We start from the raw sequence: 25,624 nt of genomic DNA, 5'->3' as shown, positions 1-25,624 counted from the left end.
AATGTAGGAACAACATATAAAACTTAATAGAAATGTATAAAGGTATCAGGAAGAGAAATGTGAATTCTCACTTAATTCTTGGGTATAATTTCCAGATGTGGATAATCAGGCAAGTACCACTTTACTTCGTTCAATTATTATTTTTGCACTAACATTCATGTATGATCAGAATAAGTATGTTATTATCATACCAGTCAGGTCTCCATTCCAGTGAGTCCCATAAAAACATTGGTTGAAATTCCAGTTGGAGAGGAAGGATCTATTTTTCCATAAGCAACAAAAAAAAAAAAAAAAAAAAAAAAAAACAGGTGGATGTTTAACAGTGCACTCAGAAACACAGATCTTCCATTTGGAGGTATGTTAAACAAAATAATATATATATATATATGTATATATATAGTGGAAAAAGCAGTGTCATTAAACACACAAATTAATAAACCCCAATACTGTTAAATGCGTAAAAGTCCGCACCAAAGAGAGAAAATAGAAAAAACTGTATTTTGTTAGACCAGCAGCTAATTGCAGCGTCTGACCCCTACACCTCTGCTCATACTCACTCTGCAATGATTGGACTGATGTCTTTTTGCAGAGGAACCCCTTTGGTCTGTGATTTAATTGGCTGTGTGTGAAGCTTTTAATCATAGTCTTCAGACTAAATGTTCAGGTAGAAACCTGTGGTGGAGTCTGTGTTTGTTATACCCTAATTAAAATTTTCTTCCTAAGAAGTCATGATCACCCACATGCACTCTGCGTGCACATAATTACACATACCATGGGATTCTGCTTGCACATTCCTTGTAATCATCTCATGTACCTCTTTATCAGTTTTGTCTGCCTAAACTGGAAACTGCCTAAAGTCCACGAAACTGGACTTTTTATGATTGTTGATTTTACCTATAAAAGCAGATACTGTACATTCAAAACAAATTTAAATTACTCTATTTCTGGTATATGAATTAAAGCTTACTGAAATGACTATTAAAAGATCAGACAGTGCCAGACAAAAGCAGTCCTTAAACTTGTTCACATCTTATCATGATACAACAGCATTATTGAATATACCTTTGGGTGGTTCCATAAACATAAAGGAGCGTATAAATATGAGGTAAAAGCAAAGTGTTTGCGAATTTATTATATATATATATATTTTTTTACAAAGCAAAATCTTAAATGTGTCAATTTGTATTCAGCCCCTTTTTCTCTGATACCTCTAAATGAGTCCAGATGTTTAGTGAAGGCCTCAATGGTTTGCATTGTGAACACAACAGACTGGTCCGAGATGGATCAGATGATCATTTTAACCTTAAAGCACTGTTAAGATCAAAACAATATCCCACAAAGTTCACATCTCACAAATGAGCAGAGCACAACTAGAAAGTCACTAAGACATGAATGTCAACCTAAGCTGAGAGTCTAGACAAAGATTAGTTATCTGTGTACGCTACACATTTTTGAAAAGAAGTCCTATTTATGGTTGATCACAGGCCATTTCAGGGACAGAGGAATTAAAATGGAACTTTCTGGACCGCATGCTAAAGTTTAAAAACTAAAACTTACACAATGTGAAACCTGAGGGTGGCAGAATTATACTGTGGGCATTACAAGGCAAATGGGAAATGAAAGCTGGTCAAAGCTGATGGGTAGATGGAGGTAAAAGAGCTGTCAATTGGAGCAGAATTTGGTTCGATTAAGTATTAACTCAGTGGGGTTAATCCACACCTCACTTTTCAAATATGTATTTGTAAACAAAATTTTTGAAAAATTAATAAAAAATAAAAATTTAATATTTTTACTACACGTTACTCAGTGTTGGCTCATTTTTTTAAAGGTTGTGAATACCTTTGAAAGGACCTATGTTTCATCCAATGAATGTTTACATTTACAGCTGATATCTTTGTGTGCATTTTGCCCCTATTATATTATCCAGTCTCAATTGGGAATAGAGCTAATTAAAAAAGGCAAGTGCCTGCTTTAATGCCAGATTTAATTGCAGCACTTGGCTGATGTCAAACTAGTGTAGCCAGTATTTTTTAGCAAGGGAAAAAGGAATAAGTCACTGACAGGATCAATACAACAACAACAACAATAAAAAAGAGAAAATAATTCCGTGCACAAATGTCCAATATTAACTGTAGTCAGTCCAGCCAAATGTCCCACATTAAATCCTCTCCCATGTCCCAAAGGTTTGTCCACCCAAATGTCCCACTCAAACTGTAGGACTTCAAACTATTTCATTTATTCTGACACTTTTGGGTGAACGATTAGTTTTGTTTCCAGAAAATATCACTGCAGTCTTAAAATCTCTTTCTTGAATTGCCAAACTCCTTTTCTTCTACCTTTAAATTTTCTATAAACATAATTATTAATCCATGGCAGCACTACTTTGAAAGCAGTGCTATTATGCCCTCTTTTGGAAGAGGATGGCAACTGCACATTTGATGACGAAAAATATTTTTCAGCAGCATAAAGTTTTGCAAGGTCTCAATTGAAGAATTAAGATTAATTACACCATTTCATATATTTGATGTGTACTTGTAATTACTAAAGAGATTGACTCTCTTTAGATGACTGTAGATAATTGAGAAGATGACTTCTCAGTATAATGAGTTGCATTGAATTTTATTTGTAATCGACAGGATAACGGGGGGGCTGTACAGTGGCGCAGTTGAATATGAAAATCGATATGCAGGTTGTTCAATAGACTTATAACTTCTAGTGTTAGATGCTTAAACATAACAGAATTATGTTAATATACATGTATGCATTATGCTTATAAATTATCTTTAAGTCCAGTATTTCATACAAACACTTGTCTGTTTTTTTTTATCATTGAATATTTCTTTTGTTTTTCATATTTCCCTTGAAATCTAAATGTTTTGTGATATGTTCAATAAAATATAACACTTTAACTGAAGTAAATATAACAAGCATAATTTTCTCTGAGTATTATTGCTGAGTTGATTTTAATTCAGATTCTGCTTTTCAGTCACTCTGTTGTAGATTTCATGATATGCTTGAGAGCATTGTTATCAAAACAAAAAAGGCAAGCCCAAACCATCACTCCTCCTCTACCGCTATCTTTGACAGCTATTGTGCAGAGTTTGTGTTGATATGATATGTTTGGTTGTTAGAAAACATGAAGCTATTCTTCATGGCCAAATCTTAGCTGTTTTTCTTCAGTTTTTTTGTTATTCTGAATTTGAACATGAGCTGAATCTGGTCTGTTTAGCCTGACATGTAAAATAATGTTTTTTGGGGTTTTTTGTGGGTGTGGGCTGATTGCACGGTTTGACCTTAGCGTACTCCGTTGGCACATTTACTCATGCAATGAGTACTCACACGTTGTTGAACAGGAGGAGTATTTATTTTGTCATGTTCCACACAATGCAGCATAGTTTGTTTACACGTTGAAACATGAAATCCACTATTTCTATATATCTATGTCTGTTATTTTTCTTTAGAACTAACAGAACAAACCTCACCTCATCAAACTTCAACGACAAGACAGTTTGTGAAATGTTTTCATTAACATTTTTTGGTTTGTGGTTACACAACTTTCTTGGGTAGAAGTCGTTACTTGGTTGTGCAACAACCTATTATGTTCTCTGTTTTCAATCCTTAATATGTGAATTGGGTTTTTGGATCTGACTGTTAGCTCAGATATTCTACTTTTAATTAGAATATAAATCAGATATTCTACTTTTAATTAAAATATAAAAGACTGTTTTTGCAGGACTTGAAACACTTGTTTTCTTCTGTTGTAAAAAGGGCTGAGACTCTATGACTTATCCTATCTGTTCAACGGATGAAACATCCTCTCCTACACATTTGTATATAGAGCTTCATCTCAATAAATGATAAGTTATTCAAAATTGACCTTAAGTCAAGTTTGAGGACAGTTAAAAAGAAAAGTGATTTCTAAGACAGAAATGTTATCTTACAGAAAATAATACACATACTCTGTTTACAATTAATATTTGTTCAGTTGTCCTCCCACGTGTTATACTAAACTGACGCAGATCCTAAGTCCCGTGTGCTCCATTTTGCAACTGCTACAAGTGCACATGCTGCCCTGTAATGTTTTATATCTCCCAGCTCTTGCTTGAAATGTGTGGTAAGAATATGTGAAAAACCATTAAGTTTTATAATGACTGAAATGTAAGTAGGCTATGTCATATGAAAGCTTTGAATTATAACCTCACTAGTTATATTAATTAATTTTGAACGAAAGGAAACAAATATTTTTTCATTTCGTTCCATGGAACGGTCCATTTGTATATGGACCCCCCTGATAAAGCCTTGCTCACCCTTTGGCCACCCCTTGAAAAAAAGTCTAGCTCCGCCACTGTGTCCTGTTGCTCAAATTACTGGCATGGAGATTCTTATATGGACATTGCTTCGTAATCCTGGGCACAGTTTTAAGTGATCCTGGGTTAAGACTATTTACAAAAACACCCAAATGGTACAAAAGAGAAGCAGAAAGTAGAGAAAAAACAGAGTGTATCTGGTGGTTTATTTATTAGTAAATGACAACCCTACTTTTTTTATATTCCTCGAAGCTGAATTAAGCCATTTTACTTACAGAAACTATGTCGGTTGGAGCCAGTGGTTGGCCGTGGGCGGAGCTAAGAGAATTGTGAATGGGAGGAGACAAGGAGGTCATGTGATAAGAGGGGCCATTATGTGGCTTCGAGCGACAGTGTTGCTAGGTGTAGTGGGGAGCCGGGGACTAGTCAGAGCTATGGTGAGTATACAATTCTGTCTGAAATACTTATCCTGAATCTTTTACTTTCGATAGGAAGTGATACTAAAACCTTTAGCCGCCTGAATGTTAGACCGCATGTAGGTCACATTCAGGACTGTTTCGGTGCAGCACTCAAATGAGTCCGATGTTACGTTTGTTATCGCTAGCTTGAAGCTGCAGCAACGACAAAAGCTGCAGCTTTCGTTGATAAATTGGGCATATTGCAAGTTCTGAGTTAGAATATTCTGGACGTGCTTTTGTATGAAATGCGTTTTCCAGTGAGCCATTGAAGGTTTCCGTGTTACGTCAGCGTCGCTATGTTTTGTTGATTTGTAGAGCGTTTAAATAATCCGCTGCACCTGCTTTAATCCGTGGTGTAAAACAACAAAGCTCTTCCGTTTATGCCCAATCCTGTTATTTTCCTCTTTGTTATTTCGTTGCTAACCTAAAATCTCCAGTGGCTCGTAATCAGTGGAGATTACGAGCCACTGGAGATGTTAACACCGAAATCTCTGCGCCTTTTCAGCCCCTTGTCCGCACCGTGCGGACGATGACACAAATAGTGCGCAGAAAATGAGAACTGGTGAACTCGCAAGAAAATATGATTCATCTTCTTACTTAATCTCACTCCTGCCCTTTAGTCAGTGCTAAAGGGCAAGGGGAAGATCCAACCCTGCCTTTTCTTCGCATAACCATGTAATATGACTTCATTTTTCAGTGTGCTCAGGTGGATAATTGGAAAACTGCCAAGTCTATCTACGAGTTCTCTGCCAAAGACATCGACGGGAATGAGGTGTCTCTGGAGAAATACAGGTAAAATGCATTTGCTACACCTGGAAGTTCAGCTATACCTTAAAGTTCCAATTTCTGATGTAATTTTGGCAATATGTAGTCTATTTGTACATGTAAATTGATTTTAGACCAGGTTTTAAAGTAGGCCTATATGTGTCTGATCCACTTTTTGGTGGATTTTGGGGGAAACAAGCAACTTGTCCTCAGGGAAACTAAACAAACTGTGTTTGCAAAAAGGTTACCAATACACCAGGTTATATGCATGCATTATTGTACTTAAAAATTTTAAGCAATTTTTTTTTATTGCTTAAAAATGTTTCTCTTTATTTCAAAGTGAAACTTTCATTTACACAGAAGACAAATCTGTCTGTCCTGAGGTAATTTGTTAGTCACATAAGACAGACATTGCGTGCAACCCACCCTTCATTGTTATTGATAGTTGGAGTTAAAGTTGACAACCTGCAAGCAACATCGATTAAGTAACCAAATGCTCATCAAATGCTCATCACACTTTCAGATACCGTAACTGATTAACCCGCTAATATCGGCTTGTTGTTTTACTCCGTAAAGATTGTGAACACGAGTAGAGGGATAATTTTATGCATAATGAGCATATTTATTTGAACATCTAATAAATTTAGCCAGTATTTATTCTTTAGTTTTGTTCATATCCATGCATGACTAAGACATGCAAGCTAAAAATCAAAAGCAACATGAATAGTTGTTGCTTGCCTGTTGTTAAATAACAGCAGTTCATATTATGTTAGTTTAAGATGATTGTGGAGCTACTTATTAACTTGTAACTATGGTATTATTACCCAGGGTTGGGTCATATCGTGATACTCCTACCATCTTAGTTCTAATTGTGACAACTGTTTTCAAACTGCTTTCTTTCTCAAGTAGTTGAGGGGATAAAAAATAACTCATTATTCAGGAATTGTGACTACTAATATTTGGGTTTAAGGCAGGCAGCTTTGTGGAATTATACCTGCAGTGACATATTTGTTCCAACACTTTTACCTTTTCTTTTTTCTGCCAGGGGCCATGTTTGCATCATTGTAAATGTAGCCTCTAAATGAGGAAAGACGAAGGTAAACTACACTCAGCTTGCGAAAATGCACGCTACGTATGCTGAGGAAGGTTTACGCATCCTGGGCTTCCCATGTAACCAGTTTGGAGGACAGGTAATGAATGCATCATAAAACTGATGCTGGCACCATTTTTCTGAATGCTTTTATACTTTATCATTTTGTTTTCTTTGTAACATAGGAACCGGGGACCGAAGCCGAGATTAAGGAGTTTGCTAAAGGTTACAACGCAGAGTTTGACCTCTTTAGTAAGATTGAGGTAAATGGAGACAATGCTCACCCTCTGTGGAAATGGATGAAGGCACAGCCCAAAGGAAAGGGATTGTTTGGAAAGTAAGTCAGTTTTCTACTTTTTTTTTCTTTGTGATCATAGTCTAAAGCAGGTTCAAGCCACTACTTTACCTGTGATTATGTCTCTTTTTCCCTAAACCTAATCCTCAAGGCAATGTATCTCTGCTAAATCGCTGTTGTAACAGACGAGTGAATTACGCAAACCAGAGTTAAATAACCTGAGTCGTAGCTATTATTAATCATGTACAAGAGAAGGCCTTAAATATGTTGTTGTGAAACACAAAAGGGCTTTTAAAAGTGCGCTGTATGAATGAATTCAGTTTTCATTTGTTAATATGCGAGGTATTAAGAGTTTCACATGGTTGTATTGCGTAACTCCATTTCTGATGTAATGAATCATTGCAACTACCAGATTATCTCTATCTGCTTGATCCTGAGGATTTCTAAGGAAATGTGAAAGTTTTTGCAGGGCCTTCCTACTTCTATTTGCTTTTAAAAATACCCATTAAAAGCTTCTTTAAATTCAAAAGTAAGCTGATATTTATGATAGGATGACTGCTTAAGGATGATAGCTTTAGCAGTCATCCTAAAGCTATACTTTTAAAATACTGTTATTTAAAACACTCCTGTACATAACTATAAAGGTTTGGTTGTAATTCATATCCATTTCTTCTACCAACAGTAACATCAAGTGGAACTTCACAAAGGTAAATTGGAAATGGGCTTTTTGCTCACAAAAATTTTCTTCGACCAAGTGTGTTAACTGTGATTTATTTAGTTTTTCCCTTTCTCTGCAGTTTCTGATAAACAAGAGTGGGGAGGTGGTGAAGAGATACGGTCCAACTGACGATCCAGAGGTAATCCATTGCAGCTGTGTTTACATATTTCTGTATATGGCATCATTCACATGATGCTAGAGCTAGAGGTCTTACATTTTGTCAAATCTCAACCCTCAAAACCTTTGTCTTGATGAAAGCATAGAACCAATAAACACTTTTCTTTGAAACTCAAACACATTTCTCTGTGCAGGTGGTGGAAAAGGATCTGCCCCCATACATGTAACACTGTTTTGCGTTCCTCTATTGCCTGACCTCTCATGTGAACTTCACGGTATTTGTGCGTGTGTATCTGGACCAGTGATGGACCTGTCTGTAAACCCAAACTTGGGAGGGACAGGGCCTGATGACCCCCAGCGTGCAACTTATTTCCAGAAACAGCTCGCTTCAAACCTTGTAAAGACCACTTGAGAGGATATAGCCAATATAGAGAGATTGCATCATGGATTTCACTATAAACAGCCATTCCTTTTTATTCAGTCCAAATACCATCCCGATTTATTTGTTTTTTAATGAGTTCACTTACATTTGTTTTGTTAGAACAAATGCTACAAATAACTTGGCTTTTTGTGCAGCTAGTTTATCTTGCACTTGTCAAAACACTCGTTGGAACGTACACTGGTAACTTATGGAATAAAATGAAAAGATTAAATGCTGTCTTGAACATTCTTTTGGTGTTGCATTAATTTATTTACCTATATGTGAATTTTGTCTTGCAGCAAAAATTAGACAATTGCATCTGACAGTTTTTTTTATTACATTTACAAATTAAAATAAAAAATGTCTCCAATTACATTTGATAACATGTTTTGTTTTGTTTTTGCTTATTCATAGGCTTTCCAAATATTTTATTTGAGAAATAGACTTTTGACATTTAATATTTATACTGTTAGTTGACCAAACCAGGCTGACAAGATAGCAGCTTCTTCTTTTCTTTTTTTTTATATCTATATATCTTTTAACCTCTTGGCTGAATTTTGAGCTGAAATTGCCCTTGGCTGTATATAAAGATTTATATTTGCTCCATCTCTAAACCCGGAACGTGGTTTTGCTGGAGTTGCACATCAGTCTCAGTTTGGAGATGTGGAGCATGATCTGTTTTGAGGTATTTACTACTTCAGAGATAATTGACAGATGGGCTACGCTTGTAGTGAGAGGCTAAAAAAACATGTTGGGCTTCTCATTGGCTTCGGATGTAACCTCACACCACAAACCTTAGTTTTTATTTAGAACATTGCATTGCCTCCGAATGCATAATGGAAAAACGCGCAGTCGATTGCACATTTAGCTCGGACTGATGCAGCCGCTGCGTGAAGAGGATGACGCACAACAGCATCGGAGATGATCAGCACCGCTGGCTCTGAGGATGACAGCGTCGCCCCCCCCCCCAAAAAAAAAAAAAAAACAAGAACATCCAGCGACAAAAACGCTTTGACCGGAGAGTGATGCCGTCGTCTGCAGCTGAACCGGGAAACGCAGAGTAAGATGAGACGCCCGGCCGTTTAGCGGCGAGTCCCGCTGCACCTCATTCCGTTCGAGGCAGACGAGGGTTGCGCGTCGTCGCAAGGAGCGGTGCGGGACATGGACCCAGCGACTGCGGGAATCGGGAGTGATGGAAGCCCGACAGAGGCAGCGGCCGCCGGATCCAGTCTGCAGCTTGACTTTGAGGACACTGGTAGGTATTGGAGCCTAAATGTGTTCAATGCGATGTCAAGATCTCATAGGAGCATTTTGGTAGAATTTGTTTATTTTTTAAAATTATTTGTAGATGTGAAATAAGCAGCTTGAATAAGGTACAACACTTTAAAAAGCATTATTGGATCAAATAAATGGCTTGTCTTGATAGCTATGCAGATTTCTCTGCAGCAGGAGTTGTCAGTAGCTCCATGCACCCCGTGTCCTGTGTCTGTTTGGGAATGTGTGCACATGATGAGAGGAGGCAGAATACCTACCTATTTGAACATGGGACCATTCTACCTATGAAAACATCAATACACTCAATTAAAAATAGAAGCTGCATCTTTCTGTGACATGTGCTGCTATCATTGCAATTCTCATCTCATGACAATCTGAAGGATGCCTTTATTGATATAGGATTTTAACATAAATCATACTTCAGTTTCTTGCAGATATGGATGGATGGGCATAGGCTACATTTATTGTTTCATCTATGCCGAGGATGCTCCATGCTTGCTCGGTTGATAATTTAATAAAAACATGTTAAATTCACCTTCAGAGAGCAAGGGGATCAAAATCTACCTATGTTCAGTGTTACATTACTGTCATAGCTACAGACCCGCCATTTTCTCAGCTGATAAGAGGCAGATTTAATCCTCTTAACTATGACACACACACACACACACACACACACACACACACACACACACACACACACACACACACACACACACACACACACACACACACACATATAGGCCTTGAAGACGCACTTGAGAGCTCCCAAAATATGTTATCACTCTGTCATCATTTTGAGATGTCTCTGTTCGCTTTTTGTGTTAGTGCATAAACTTTGAAACTGAGCTCAGCTGGACCGTGACAGTGATGTTGTAGTGTTTGTTGCTTGCTGCTCACTGACACATTTATTCTGCTCTGACCCTAATCCCGCCGAGAATGTTTGTGTTCATGTCCTACACTCACTGTTCCTGCATTAATCTGCAGGTTACAGGTGTGGGCACTCTGGTGTAAAAATGAGGCGCTTTGTGGCACGTCTGCTGAAAGGAGGCTACAAAAGCCATGCAAATCAATCAAAGGACGATGACTCGCCTCATTGGACTTAAAATAACCACATTGATTTTAGATTCTCAAATAGTTTTATTCTAATTCTAATTTCTAATTGTGTACGCAAAGTTGGAGTTTGAAATTTGTATTATTTAGTCATTTTCATGATCTTTTTATGTTTTGTCAATAAATCTGTTCATCATAACAGTTGCTGTAATCCTCTGATATATCTTCTGTTGCCACAACAGGATACATGAAGTCTATGAGTGCATGCTAATATGCTAGGCTAGGGTTGGGACACTCCTGAAGATCTGAGTTTTGTTCAAGGAACTACTAAAGATCAGTTTTTTAGAGAATATTCATATTCTGGCACTTACCATTTCCACCCCTCTAACTGTACACTACTGTCACCTCTAATATCTCTGAAAGAACCTGACTACCACCTTTTAATAGTCAGGTTAAGTTATTGTTAGCTTTGATTTGGACTTTTTTTTTGTGAGTTATTCAGTTGTAAGTACCTTGTTTAAAAGTGTCTGCCAAATACATAAACACGCATGTTTTTTTTCCCAAATGTATGATATTCCCAAAGAATATTATTACAATAAGAAAAAAAATAAGAATAGTAAACATTCACTCGAGTTTTTTTGAGCTTTCAACAGGTTACTTCCGGGATTCTCCTCTATTTATCTGGATCCATCGTCTTATCTGCCCAGCTTATCTGCCTCTAGTGGGTGATACCACACAAAGTTTTGCATGTAGGGCTCAGCTCACCATTTCTCCACATGTTTGGTGTGTTCCTTACATGGCATATAGAAATTTCGAATGGGATTTACTGTAACCATTTTTTGATGACACTTGTTGCCACAGTTCATTCAAGACCAGATTTGTGCCTGTTTAGCCCTATAGTTGTCCTACTGACTGATTCCTTGATCTGAGCTGTTGATTTTTGCACCTCCTTAAAAGTTAACATGAGCCCCATTGCTGCTCATGTGAGAAATGCTCACAAATGCAGGTCTTACCATGATGGTCTTAGTAGGATCATCATGTCTTGATAGGATTGCATTTGTTCCATACTTTTTCCATTTTCAAATTATGAACAGTACTCCATGATGTTGGGATATTACTTTAAAACAAAATGCTGGTTTTGGTTTTCTCTTGCTTTATCTCTTACCAATTATTGTGTTTCTTGGTCCTCATACTGTTTGTTCCCTAATATCAGAACACCTGGATTTACAATGAGATCAAATTATACATTGGTAGATACTATTAGCTGACTCTGAAGGATATCAGTACACAGAACTTTATTTGTTGGTATCAGAATGGAGTGGCTGCTGCTCCTCTCTGATGCACTGAACATTCTCCACATTTTCACTTATAAAACCATATAAGTGTGTCTTTCCACTTCACAGTCAATATTTATTTATAAATGTCAGATATTGATTCCAAGAAGTCTTCAGACCATATACATAAGTTGCATTTCAGTGAATTTATTTATTTTTTTGCTAATATTTGATTTGTATAATGACATCAAAGATGTATTGGCACTCGCTAACCCAAGCAAAAAAGTTATTTTTTCAGCATATCATTTATTGCACATTGCCTCCAGTAGGGCAGCACCATCTGCTACAGTCTCTTTGTGTTCATTTCTCATGGCTTAAAGATTCATCAACTCAGCTCCATTAGGAACCTTAATCTCCCTCTTATGACCTCACACACCATAAAAGATAGCACATAAGACATAAAACATACAGTACTTTGATGCACAAGGTGCTGTCTTTCTGATTAACTTCCTCTTCCTGTCTAATGGTCCCACATACACACACACACACACAGCATCTAGATTGGTCTATCTTGTCTGGTGGAAAGACTTTTTTAATCCTTGATTGTGATTGGTTGGTGAAGTGATCTGCAGCATCCAGCCAATGACTGCTCTCAGATTAGGCAGGAAGTCAATCCAATAGAGTTTTTACCTTGCCTGCACAAATCTACAAATCTTACTGATCCAGAAATAGAAAACAGAAGACGTCGAGGCTGAGAAGAGATTTTTCTTTCGGCTCAATTTTTCTCTTTTTTTTTCTGGATCTTCAAAAATCTTGCAACCTATAGGTGGTGAACTCTTCTTCTGGTGAGTTAAATCACCAATTTACCTGGAGCAAGGGTAGCAAAAGACGTTAAGTTAGCTCTTTTGAAGTTAAGGTATTATTAAGAGTTTTTGTTGTATGTATCTTTCAGTAAATATCCCTTGTGGGGATATTAAATGTTTGTCCAACTTGAGAAGCCTCTTGTTCTGCTTTGTGCTTATTTAATTTGCTTGGATGATTTTTACCAACACCACAAGCTTGAATTTTGAGCTGCAATCCCTCGATAAATAACAAATAATATTTAATAATGCATTGATGTAGGCACCTCTTGATCTTTCTTTCCTCTGTGTCTACAGATTCAGCCCAGAAGGCTCAAATAACAGAGGTGAGAGGCGACTTCACATGATACACCTGACCGTCTCATCTGTCCTTAGGACTTATTCTAGCTTCTGTTTTACATTCTTTCATAATTCAGCTCAACCTTTTTGGGGTATTAGAAGTCGTTTGTGCTATCTTTGTCACAATCACAATGGATTTGTTTGCTTTGTGTCTGGTTTTAGATGCCTTCCCTGTTTGGAACAGAACCAAGTCGTGAGAAGAAGATCGGCCACAGGAGAGTAGATGCCCATGGAGAGACAACATATAAAAAAGTGAACTTTTATTTTGTTTGTTTAAACTGTCTTGGCCCTCTTACTTCCCTTCTTAGCTACTTTTCACCTTCACGCTCCGCTCTCTGTCCTCAGACCACCTCTTCTGCCTTGAAAGGGGCGATCCAGCTGGGGATTGGATATACGGTTGGCAACCTCAGCTCCAAGCCTGAGAGAGATGTCCTCATGCAGGATTTCTACGTGGTGGAAAGCATCTTCTTCCCTAGGTGGGTGAAGATCAGGGTCATATTTATTATTTTCATTTATATTAAATTTACTGATCCTAACCATCCCTTTCAGTGAAGGCAGTAATCTCACTCCAGCCCATCACTACCCAGACTTCAGGTTCAAAACTTACGCCCCCGTGGCCTTCCGCTACTTCAGAGAGCTGTTTGGGATCCGGCCAGATGACTACCTGGTGAGATCTTTACATAATCCATATTATACACTGGCTTACAAGTCTTTGGTACACAAAGTGATAATCTAAAAGTTCAACATAATTGATCAGGAGTTTATGTGAAGGATTGTGACCATTTTTTGTAAATAAAAATCTAAAAAGGTTGACATGCACTTTTATTCCAGCCTCTCTTCTTAAATACATTCAAATTACCTAAATGGCCTAATTTAATTTCAGCATAAACTCATTTGGTCTGTGAACGATTTAGAGATTTCTTAGAGAGCATTAGTGAACAAACAGTAACCCCCAAACCAGCTTGGATAATTTGACTAGATTTTAAAACAACATTCAAAGCTTTGAACACCTCGCAACCAAATATCTTCAATTTGAAATAGTGTGGCTTTGTATAACTACCAAAGTCATTCTTTTAAACTGACAGGTTGAACAAAGAGAGCATGAATTAGAGAAGCAGTTCATGCTCTGGGAGCTGTTGAGGAGCTGCTAAGATGCACAGCTCAGGTGGGGAATAAAAGTTCAGGCTGCAAATAGAAAAAGATAAAGGGGACAAATTCCAAGACTTTGTATTGACACAATATTTGCACTGTTATTGTCATTCTGTTTGGTGGTTGAGATTAAACCACGTAAACGGCCCCCAAAAAAACATACTCTTTAAGCTGCAAACAATAATAAAAAGGTTTATTTTAAATTATGCTATATTTTTTGTAGCAGGTGGTTTACTTTTCAGAATCCACATTTGCATGCAAACTTGCCATGAAAACCTTCAGAGCCATATTGTTACACAAGCCTATGAGGATCATGCATATCACGGTGCACCTGTGGCCCCACAGTGACAGCAACACGTTTAAGCAGCTGGTCTGTGCCAAATAGGGATTAGAAGAGAAAAGCTTTCCTGTTAAATTCCAAGTTGTGACAGCAGATGGCCCACATACTGTAATTTGTTTGTCTTCTTGTTGTTACTGTGCCCATTGAGGAGGAGTATTATCTCATGTTTTCTGATAAATACATACTGAATTAATTTGGCAAAGTACATGTAAAATTACCCCGAGCTCAGGTCACATTTCCATTACCAAACAATCCATGTATAAGAAGAAATTCAGAGTAAATGCAGGTGTTTTTCTCATATATGTTTTCTAATGTGCTTTCACGTTTTAACAAGATACGCATCACGTCTAAACAAAGTACGTATCATGTTATGACGCGATAGCGCTCAAATTATTTATTTATTTTTTTCTGCGTGACAGCAATGCACTTCCATACATGTCTTTATTTTTACTTTCAGACGATGAGTCTAAGCGGCAGGCTTGACAGGTCGAATTTTAACCTTTGTCCTCCATTTCTCTGTCTAGTACTCCCTGTGTAATGAGCCACTGATTGAGTTGAGCAATCCGGGAGCAAGCGGCTCCATATTCTATGTGACCAGTGATGACGAGTTTATCATCAAAACCGTCCTGCACAAGGAGGCAGAGTTTCTGCAGAAATTGCTCCCTGGATATTACATGGTAAGAAAATAGGATTTGTGTTTTAAGGTATTCTTAGTAGGCCTTCCTATATTTGATATTTATGACACACATATCAAAGAAATTTAAATATTAGAAATATATATCTGAGTAAATACAAATATCAGTTTGTAGTGTAATTAACCTTATTAATTAATTTATTTATTATGGGGAAAAATAACTATATAACCTCCCCTACCCAGTACATTTATAAATTAACTAATTAACCACATTTTTGGTGACTAATCATTTGGCAAAACATACTTTGATGATCCCAAAGACTTCTAGGAAAAAAAAAAATTTCTTTGAGAGACAAAGGTGATTTTTTGGAAGGTGTACATCCTATTGCACGCACAGTAAAACTAAGAAAGCATTTCAGAAAAATAACGTGATGGTTCCAGTTGAAAATGAACCATTATGTGATAGTATGATGGTCAGGGGCTGCGTTACTGCCGCAGTGTCTGTAAAACTTACCATGGATATTAGGTGGGCAGCTACCCTTTCATAAAGAACCAGAGTGGCTTGCCCACTTTTTCCTCTTGATAAATTAATTCACCATTTGTAAACTGCATTTTGCTTTTACTCTGGTTATCTTTTTTCTGATATTGGTATTTGTGATTCAAGTGTGATAAGCAAGCAAAACAGAAGAAATCTGTAAGAAGGCAAATAATTTTTCAAAACACACAATTAAGCCTATTACATTTCTTGAGAGCAATAGGGATAGTGAGCTGTTTGTGTACATGGCCTCTTACTCAAGAGGAGCAGTGCAACAGAATCTTCTAGTCATGTTTATCCTCTTTACCCACCGCTGATGCTGGCTCCCTGTCAGCTGTGACATCAGTAGGTGACTTTGTGGTGGGTCAAAGTTCACAGACATGCTCAGTTCTCAGTGAGGAGTTAAGTGTGCGCACAGGCTTGTGCTGTGGCCCGATGAGGTCACGCTATCTGGCAGGTGCAAACCCCAATGGAACGTAAGCCCATTTACCACTAATATGCTTTGTTTCCTTTTTCCTTTTCCTTTGTCCTTCACCCTGTCGACCAGAACTTGAACCAGAACCCCCGCACTTTGCTGCCCAAGTTTTTTGGCCTTTACTGCGTCCAGAGTGGAGGCAAGAACATTCGAATAATTGTGATGAACAATATATTGCCACGCTCGGTTCGCATGCACCTCAAATTCGACCTCAAGGGCTCGACGTATAAGAGGCAAGCATCCAAGAAGGAAAGGGAGAAGTCCAAGCCCACGTTTAAAGACCTGGATTTTCTGAGTGATGTTCCGGAAGGCCTCACTTTGGATCAGGAAATGTACAGCGCTTTGCTCAAAACACTGCAACGGGACTGCCTGGTGAGAAAGATAGCAAAAGGGGGGAGGGCATTATGGGTTAATAGATAAAGTAAAAAAATGAAAGCAGGTTTTGCAACAAAGAACATTTTGTTTAAATTCCCTTGAAACATTTTTATTATATTGTAAGAGAACATCTCAAAACTCACTTCGTTTCTTTGTAGGTTCTGGAAAGTTTTAAAATCATGGATTACAGTTTGCTGCTTGGCGTTCACAACCAAACCCTAGCAGAGAAAGAAATTCAGTCCCAGGGCTCACCAGCAGGAGGCGGCGACGAGAAGAAGCCTGCAGGACAGAGGGCTCTCTATTCCACTGCTATGGAGTCCATACAGGGCGGGTCCACATGCAGGGACGCACTGGAACATGATGACACGTATGTCCCTATTTCATAATGACCATCATCATTCTACAGCATTTAAACCTGATGGAAAATTATTTTTCTTATCTAGTATGGGAGGTATACCAGCAATGGGAAGTAAAGGAGAGCGCCTCCTGCTGTTCATTGGGATTATTGACATTCTGCAGTCCTACAGGTAGAAAATGAACTTATTTGATGCATTTTAATTACCATGACACTCAGGAAAGGAGACTAAAAATCAACCAACTTGAATCATGCATTTTTTACAACACAGAAAATGATGTCAATTTAAAAAGCGCAAAATAATTTTTTGGGAGTTTATCTAAAATCAGTCCTCAAGTGCTGCTGACCTGAATTCAGCACAGATCCAGTAATTAACTCATTAGCAGACTCCTGAAGAATCTGAATTTAAAATATGCACAATACCCTTGATGTAAAGTTAAATATTGAAACAAATCTAGACATAAATGACAAAATTCACCTTTGTGTATGTGTATTTATACTAACAGGGGCAGTAACTGAGGCATGACATATTCAAAAAATGGAAGAAAATAAAAAATAGAAAATAGTTATGATTAACTCTGTTAGCCTAAATAAAATTTTGTGTAACCTTGGGTGCTTTTAGAGAATATGTATGAAAAGAAAGAGCATTATTAAGAGTTGGGAACACAGCAGACATGTTGGAAATAAAGCTGCAGTCACAGATTTTCATTATCCAATCTGACTGAGTTATTTTGGAAAGAAGAATGAGCAAAAGATTTGGGCTCTGGGTGTGCAAAGCTAGTAGAGACACACACTGCAGCTGCAACTGCAGCAGCAAAAGGTTCTGTAACATACGACACATTTATAGGATTTTATTTGCTAAAAAATCCCAACCAGCAGCTGTGTATCATTCCGGTTGATATGTGACAACTTGATATGACTAGTATAGGTTTGCAATTCACTTTAAATAGCAATGCAATATTGTAAGAGGATGCCAGGGAACAAATGAAAAGCCATTCTTTTAAATATAATTTAAAATACACATCATTGCACTTTTGGAAGTTTATAATTAAATTTAATTGTCTTGTCTGACAGACTGATTAAAAAATTGGAACACTCCTGGAAGTCTCTCATCCATGATGGAGTAAGTTGCTTTCATGTGGCTGCTTTGAAATGTCTTTATTTGACTATACCAATCCACATTAAGCTGTCTATTTATGCAAGCTAATTAACTGTGTTAAGTCTTTCTATAGTCAAGACTTAATTATGAACACTGCTGTCTTCCGTTGAATCACAGGACACAGTGTCGGTCCACAGACCTAGTTTCTATGCGGAGCGGTTCTTCAAGTTCTGCAGCACAGTTGTGTTCAGGAAAAGCTGCTGTGAGTTGAAAGTTTCACATCTAGTTTTTATTTTGATTACTGATATGAACATGTGACGTTCTGTAAGAGGTTTCAAGGTAAATCATGTTTTTCGTTCCAGCATTACGACCATCTCCATCTAAGAAAGGTCGAGGGGCCCTGTCAGGCTCCAAGTACAGTGCTGGAGGCGGCTCGTCCGGTCAACGCCCCTCACTGACTGACGAAAGGCAGGAAAACCTGGAGAACTTGGAGAACCTCAGAGGAGCCCGCAGCTTTTCTATACTGGAAGAGAATGGTGAGCTATGCTGGTAACAATAATAGTAATAACATAAAAATTAAGTTAATGTATTTTTCTTTTACTGTGATTTAAGATAGGAAATATGGGAGGATTTAATATGGGACATATGGATGGATTTAACTACCTCAACACATTATGACTCTTAGCTTTGATGACTTTCCTCCTCAGTGGGTTAGGTCTTGCTTAGCTGATATAACGAAAGTCTCTAAATATATATATAAGAAAGCAAAGGCAGCGTAGAAATAGAAGCTGTAGAAACCAGGGAAACAAAAATTGAAGTTCCAGTCAGAAGTGTCTCTGCAATTTATGTGGGGATCATTGTCCTGTTGGAACACCCGGTTGTGTACAAGTTTTACCCATTTGAGTCAAGTTGATATATCCAGATGAAAGGAAATTGGATGTTTGGATGTCATTGTCCACTGTGAACCCATTTTAACATCAATATGGAATAAGAAGGTGCTGGTCAAGATTGAAGAATTTGCACTTGAATTGACACTCTGAAGCTCGATTCACACTGGATGATTTCTGCAGAAAACCTTTATGGTCAGATGAGACATAGATTAAACCTCACCTAAACGTAGGTGTGGCTGTCAAACTCGAGACCATTGTACTAAGTGTTACAGAACCAAGATTCTGTTAGAACTATCCAGTTAGAACGCAGTTGGTCCTCTTAAAACAAGATTTTGATTGAATTAAGCAGACTGACAATACGCTTCCAATCAGAAGTGCAAAGCTGCATGTGTAACTTTAATGGTTGGAATCAAAAACAAAAAGAAATGTGAAGAAATAACTTGTCTTGTCTCGCTCATATGATATTGATATCGTATTTTTGCTCCATTCAGGTAAAGAGCCGCCTGGCACCCCTCCGTCATTTGAAGACGCAACGACAGCATCTATTGCAACTACGCTGTCATCTAACAACTCTTTACCAACCACTCCCTTTGATACTCCAGAACATCCACGCCCCAGAAGACAAATGCATTCACCAAATATAGTCAGGTTAGAAATGTTGTCCATGCATAGCAGCAGTAGTATTATTATACGAGACCTACTCGCTGTAAATGCTCACTCGTACTTTGTGTTTACTTGTGTTTAAAAAAAAAAAAAAAAAAAGATCACAAAAAGAGCTGGTTGAGGTTCACGGCGAACGTCAGGACACTATAACTGTGGAAGTGGAGCTGAGGTATGAACATCAGAAAAAGTGTTATCACAGAGTATCTCTTTGAGTTACGTTGGCTGTATTTCATTTGTTTCGTTTGCGTTTTCTCAAACAGCAAGATCCCACAGAGTACGGAGCTGACGCAGAGGACAGAAATCACGTCCTCCAGCCAACAATCACTCAGTCATCAAACTTGTACAGTAGCTTCGTCCGCCCCCAGCACTACATGTTCAACCTCTGCATATTCCTCCGCTACTCTTCCTCCTTCCTTTGCGTCATCCTCCTCTGCTCAATGTGCTGCCCAGTCATCCTCTACGCTTTCTTCATCCATCCGTCCGTCCACCAAACCGCTCACCTCTCCAGGAAACGCTCAGTCTTTAACTCTCTCCTCTCCAATCTCTGACTCAAACGCAAAATCTGTTCAGCTCTCCGGTTTGTCTCCGAACGCCTCCGCTCTCACTGCTGCCTCAGCGTTCACCCCCATTCACCCCGCATCCACTAGCTCCTCTCAGCATTTTCCCTCCATGCCTCCCTTTTCAGCCCCTTCAAGCCCCCAGTTGCCTCAGGAAGAACCGCGTACTTCACAAAAGCAGCTTTCGGTGTCCAGCAGCCACAGCTCCTTGGAAGCGGAGGTGCAGGTCTCTGACATTTACTTTGTAAGTTCCTACCCCAAATGTTTCTATATTTATGTCACATATATAAACAGAGAACAGGTCAGGAACTAATCAAAATTAGTTAAAAGGCCACAATTATGTGAGAGTAAGTTAAGACCGGGTAGTGAGGATAACTTGCTTTCTGTTTCTGTATGATCTACTGTATCTTCTGCAGTGGTCCAGTCAGGATAGCGTGGTAGAGTTGTGATGGTGAGAAGGTCTCTGTGTGCACGCTATGGGAGCTGTTCTTCCTGCTTTATTTCCTAAAGCCTGATGCCTGAAAAGGCGCGTGACCTGCTTTTAACTGATATCACCAAAAAACAACCTGCACAGCATGAAGTCTTACCCATCGTTCCGCTTTTATTTGTTCTGTCCTTTCCACTACATCTGGTTCTGATTTTTTGTTTGCCACATTCATTCTGCATTTTATTCTTTTTTTTTCCTGTATAATCTTGTGTAACCCATTTCACATCCCTTGTGTGCTCCTCTGTGTGTCCAATCATCAGTATGCAGATGGAAGATACTGGGTGTATTCTCCAGTTCTTGGCCGCCGTAAACTTAACTCTAGTTCAAGTTACAATGTAAGTCGCTAGCTAGGAAGCTATGGTAGCCTGAAAGACGTGGGATTGCTGCCACATATGTCAGTGCATTGCTGCTAAAATATGATCAAAACAAAACCAGTTTTCATGGATTGTTTGTTGCTGATGGCTAAAGAAAAATGAAATGCACGTGAAAACAGCTGCCTCTTCATTTCCTTCATCAGCAGTAAAAAGTGGTCCATGTATATATATGTAACAAATATCCAGTGAATGTGTAGTTAGTGAATGGCAGCTTGACTCAGCTCTTAATGAGCCCTTGATATTTTTGATTCCCTTTCTTCTGGTTTTGAGAATTGTCTGATTAATAAAGTTGCACTTTGTATTTCTTAATAGTCCCTGGAATTAGTGGTATCAAATATTTAGAAAAAATATGTTAAATTTAGGAATTTAGTTCAGAAATCTTTGAGTCAGGTTCGGTTGAATGTGAGTTATTTCCAGTAAATACTGTTTTGGTTGCTTTTATTTTGTGTACATTTAGATTAAACTGTTCAAGACCAAATCGGACCTTAAAACAAGTCCAGTCTCAAAAACATCATACAAGTTTATGTTTATTATCATCTGAATCTTTAATTAATGTAGGGAATACTTTGAACGGAAAAGCAATTCTCATGAGCAGTAAAGTAAACCATTTTAAAAACAAAAACATGCTCTTTATTTTTACATTGACTTAATTATATAAAATATTTTGACTAGAAATCCCTTCCACCTTTTTTTTCTTAGCAGATTGTAAACATAGGAAAATCATTGAGTCTGACTTCTACCTAATTAATCTCTCTAATGAAATTTGACAAGTATTAATAAGGTTTATAATACAGCATTTCCTTAATCCAATGTAACGTTTTTGAGCTCAGAGTTACTTTAGGAGACCAGAAGGTCGCTTTGAGTGTTGCCCCTGTCAGACTCGCCTCCATCTGAGGCTAACTAATTTGGATTATTCTAAATGTAGATATGTGTGTGTGAATGGGTCAGTTACTGTCAATATAGTGTGAAGTGCTTTGGGGTCCTCTCTGCTTGATAAAACAGTAGACAAGTGCAGGCCATTTTTATCAGAACCTGACTTCAAAAATCCTGAACTTTTCCTTTAGTACAACTGACTCTTTGTAAAGTAATTGAAACTAATTTGAGTTGACGTATGAAAACAAGGAAGAAAAATCACCAATTTGACCCTACCTTACCGACATGCACGATGCAACTTTATTCCATTACATGTAGATAAAATGTGTTTTCAAATTTGTTCTTCCCAATAATCCACCTATTTATTTTTTTCTTTTTCTGCTGCCCCCTGCTGGTTATTTTGTATAACCGCAGGCTCAGGAGGACCAGAGCTGTGGTTTTTCTCCTTTCCACTGCAGCTCTGAGTCCAGAAGAGACTCAGATGTGGACAGTGAAACAGTAAGTCAACACTCCATCCATGATTTATGATAAACTCTAAAAATACCGACTGAATTGATTTATGAATTGACTTTCTCTCTCCCTTATCTGATATTAATCATCTCCATTTCTCCTCCAGTAATTTCAGTCGAAGGCAGCGGCAGTGGGTGGAGCCAGAGGCTTTCTCCTCACACAAAAGCTGTGAGGGTTTAATGATAAAGGCAGCGGGACACTGATGATTTACTGCTGGCTGCTAAAGTTGCATGTAGGAGTCTGCTTTGCTTATAGGAAATCTTATTATCTGGCAAACAGCTGAAAGAATGCAGCTTTGCATTATGCATTCGAACCGATGTACGGAGAGATTTACTGCTAATAAAGTGGAAGTCTACAATGTAGCCACAATCAGGACAATTTGTTCATACAGAAGTAGAGAAACGTATGAATCTTACAGTACAATCAGCTCAGTAGCACTGTGAACAATTGTGATAAAGCTCATGCTTTTAACAGCATCATCATTGTCAAGATTCAAACGCCAATTTAACTCCCACAACATAAATATTGTGTCAATTAATTTAAATTTAATTTCAGTGCAAACCCCACTGTTATTATTCTTTTAAAAGCCAAAAGTCTCTGTATAAGTAACAGCTTGGTTGCAGAGGGAGCAGCCGAAGCAAGGTGAATCAAACATTCCTTTCCCCAGCTCTGCCTATGCAATATGTGTTATCGATTCCTCCTATTGACTCACTTGTAATTAGCTTGGACTTCATTGTGCATTTGTTTTAACTAGAGGGGAGTCAGCTCTGTATAATTTGATTTTAGCACTTTAACCATGTCTATGATTGATCTTAGCACACACACACTCAGACACAGTGTATTTCCTTTACAGTGGTCCTCCAGTGGTGTGTCGTGGTTCATTAAAAAAAAAAAAATAACAATAACAAAAAATGATCTGGAAGCAAGTGGTTTTGTTCAAATTGCCTTATCAACTAACTCATTAGCTTATTTTTTCCTGATAGAAGCATAAAAAAATATGACTTAAGAATTCAAATATGGACAAAAAAAATATTGGTAAGTAAATACCAAATATTAGTAGCAGGGTAAAAGTATGATAGGAGGAGAGACAAAAAAATAAGATAATAAAATGTCTTTTGTAAATCATCAGTTTTCATGTGCATAAGGACATGCATGTAAGTGTGTACATGTTGTGTTGTGTGTGCATGTGTTTGCATGTCTTCAGTGTTCGATTGAGAGATGCACATGTTGATATTTTTCCCTATGTTCTCTTTTTGTCAAATTCTCAAAAGGTGTTGTAACAAGTCATGAAATTCAGCAGCATCTCAATAAATAAAAGGAAATCTGTGTAAAGTCAACTTATTTCAGTAACTTGGCTTGAAAAGTGAAAATCATAGATTTAATGCACTCTGAAGAATTTATTTTAAAAGCTTATTCTTACTAACTTTATGAAAGCTAATGAAACCCAAAATGTTTTTATTTTTTATTTTTTTTTTAGAAAAGCTGAATTCTACTTAAAACCAATAAAGATACTTTATCGTAGAAATAATTTATGTAATGGCCTGGACAGTCTTGGAGAAGATGGCTCACACAGTTGTTCATTATTGACGCCTATAAACAGGATACACTACAATGTGTCATTGTTTAATAAAATGCCTGTATCCAAGTACGTTAAATGAAAGTTGAGTGGAAGGAAAAAGTGTGGAGAAAGACAATTTTAGATTTTTATAATCATACCCACTAGTCCACACAAGGCTGCGCTATCTCAGCTGGTCATTAGATGAGAGGTGGGGTGCTTCCTGCAGTCCTGAAGGCCTGGTTGTCTGTCACATGGATAGGTTGCCACTCCAACACAAAAAACAACCTGGCATTTGCATTTACATGCTAAATGGTAATTTAGAGAGAGCGTTTAGCCTAGGGTTGATGAATCTGGTCTCTAAGAGGGAGACTGGTCCTGACTGGTATGCGCCCAGTCAGGGTTTTAGCAGAAGCATTTTTTTCTTCCAGGCCTCAGGATTAGCAAAAGCTAGCTTTCATAATCATCAAATTCAAAGTAGAACAAGCTGATAATACTCTGTATGTTTATATGTTTATCAGTTTCCCTTTTTGAATGGAGTTACTGACATAAAGTGTCTTTGCATTCCAATTGACTGAGTTTTACTTTTTATTTTAATCACCTGGTTTTCATACTTTAGCTGTCAAGAAAAATAAAATGCAGTTGACCAATTGTTTAATGGCGAATGATACTTCATAACATATGCAGAAATGGAAACTCTTCAGTTTTCCAGACAGTTTTTTTGGCAATACGTCTTTCTTGAACCGTGACCTGCTGAAACAACAGGGAACCGAATCCCTGTCTGAGTTTCTGTTTCTACTGTATCATTTGAGTCTGCCGATGTTGACTTGCCTGTTTGTGGGCAACAGTGTTTGTAGATTATCACTGTGATAAAGTAAATAAAATAAAATTATGTTGTCTAAATATTGTTGGTTATTTCTAATCCATTAAATCACCTAGTTCACTTTTTTTTCCCATTTACGTTTAAATAGATCAGTCCACCAGATGGCACTACAGTGCCTGGAAAGGACTCTGCTGCTGTATCTTGATTATTCTACATCAACACACTGGTTCCTGTTATCTAAAATTGACCCCTCTTTGTTACATTTCAAAATTGAATTTCGCAATCTCATACGGTGAATTACTAGCCACCTGTAGGCCATATTTCTCTTTATCGTGTTCTTGATGGACCATAAAAACGCTCATATTTAAAGTCACATTCATTAGCCCTCCATATAATAGTAAGGTGTTAATGCACAAAAAATTATATGAAATCTTTATTACTTCAGTGGGTATGGCTTTTATATTTTATAGCTGCAGGCTGTAGTGCCTAAGGATGATGGATAGAAAAAAGATTCAATAATGCTTTCTCTTAAGAGGACTCTTTGTGTCATGTCATAGTGTTCATACCAGTTACACTTTTTTACATTTGTTGTGATATAATAATGCAAAGTAGTCTACAATTGTGACATAAAAAAAAAAAAGTAAAAATATGGTATGCTACATGGCATTTTGCATCTGAGCGACTTCTTTGATATGCATTCTGTGTACTCCCGTGTGGATTACAGCAAACTGCATGGGGTTATTATTGTTACTGTCTTTCAGCAATGTAACAGTCTAGCGTCTGTTTATGAACAAATTTGTAGTAATTATCAATATTAATTGTTCTGTCAAAAGATTCCTTCACCTGAGTTTTTAGTCTTTGCAGCTCCCCCAGAATAACCATGGATCGCTTGGCTACTGCTCCAAATTTGAGTCTCTTTACTTAACTTGTTTGGGTGAATTGTTGAAGACGCTCCAAAGTA

At 37.7% G+C, this 25,624-nt stretch overlaps 2 protein-coding genes across 7 annotated transcripts; both read left to right on the top strand.

The window, feature by feature from the left end:
• The first annotated feature begins 4,626 nt into the window (after positions 1 to 4,626).
• On the top strand, positions 4,627 to 8,420 carry LOC129361645 (phospholipid hydroperoxide glutathione peroxidase-like). Its single transcript, XM_055032621.1, has 7 exons — positions 4,627 to 4,744; positions 5,463 to 5,557; positions 6,576 to 6,720; positions 6,806 to 6,957; positions 7,598 to 7,622; positions 7,713 to 7,772; positions 7,945 to 8,420. The coding sequence occupies exons 1-7, from the start codon at positions 4,682 to 4,684 to the stop codon at positions 7,975 to 7,977; spliced, it is 573 nt and encodes a 190-aa protein (XP_054888596.1). The 5' UTR covers positions 4,627 to 4,681; the 3' UTR covers positions 7,978 to 8,420.
• Positions 8,421 to 9,150: 730 nt separating this feature from the next.
• Positions 9,151 to 24,743, top strand: LOC129361641 (phosphatidylinositol 4-phosphate 5-kinase type-1 gamma-like). Of its 6 annotated transcripts, XM_055032617.1 has the most exons (19): positions 9,151 to 9,426; positions 12,928 to 12,956; positions 13,132 to 13,221; positions 13,315 to 13,445; positions 13,519 to 13,636; positions 14,983 to 15,135; positions 16,175 to 16,474; positions 16,636 to 16,844; positions 16,921 to 17,004; positions 17,907 to 17,955; positions 18,109 to 18,193; positions 18,294 to 18,467; positions 19,313 to 19,469; positions 19,585 to 19,653; positions 19,745 to 19,824; positions 20,170 to 20,285; positions 20,789 to 20,863; positions 22,190 to 22,273; positions 22,392 to 24,743. In XM_055032617.1, the coding sequence occupies exons 1-19, from the start codon at positions 9,333 to 9,335 to the stop codon at positions 22,392 to 22,394; spliced, it is 2,100 nt and encodes a 699-aa protein (XP_054888592.1). In that variant the 5' UTR covers positions 9,151 to 9,332; the 3' UTR covers positions 22,395 to 24,743. The 6 variants fall into 6 exon arrangements, with proteins under 6 accessions (XP_054888592.1, XP_054888586.1, XP_054888587.1 ...); XM_055032611.1 differs by having other exon boundaries at positions 19,745 to 20,285; XM_055032613.1 differs by lacking the exon at positions 9,151 to 9,426 and adding an exon at positions 12,490 to 12,615 and having other exon boundaries at positions 19,745 to 20,285.
• The last annotated feature ends 881 nt before the right edge of the window (positions 24,744 to 25,624 follow it).

Source organism: Poeciliopsis prolifica, unplaced genomic scaffold, assembly GCF_027474105.1.
Source record: "Poeciliopsis prolifica strain line A6 unplaced genomic scaffold, Auburn_PproV2 SCAFFOLD008, whole genome shotgun sequence".
Classification (NCBI taxonomy): domain Eukaryota; kingdom Metazoa; phylum Chordata; class Actinopteri; order Cyprinodontiformes; family Poeciliidae; genus Poeciliopsis; species Poeciliopsis prolifica.
The sequence above is the reverse complement of the archived record's forward strand: the minus strand, read 5'-3'. Positions and strand labels throughout refer to the sequence as shown.

Excerpts from the sequence above, each read along its gene's own strand:
- LOC129361641 (XM_055032611.1), top strand. The coding sequence starts at position 9,333 with ATGGACCCAGCGACTGCGGGAATCGGGAGTGATGGAAGCCCGACAGAG. Across the intron at positions 13,222-13,314 it reads GAGAGACAACATATAAAAAA|ACCACCTCTTCTGCCTTGAA; the intron begins GTGAACTTTTAT and ends CTCTGTCCTCAG. Across the intron at positions 17,005-17,906 it reads GACATTCTGCAGTCCTACAG|ACTGATTAAAAAATTGGAAC; the intron begins GTAGAAAATGAA and ends CTTGTCTGACAG.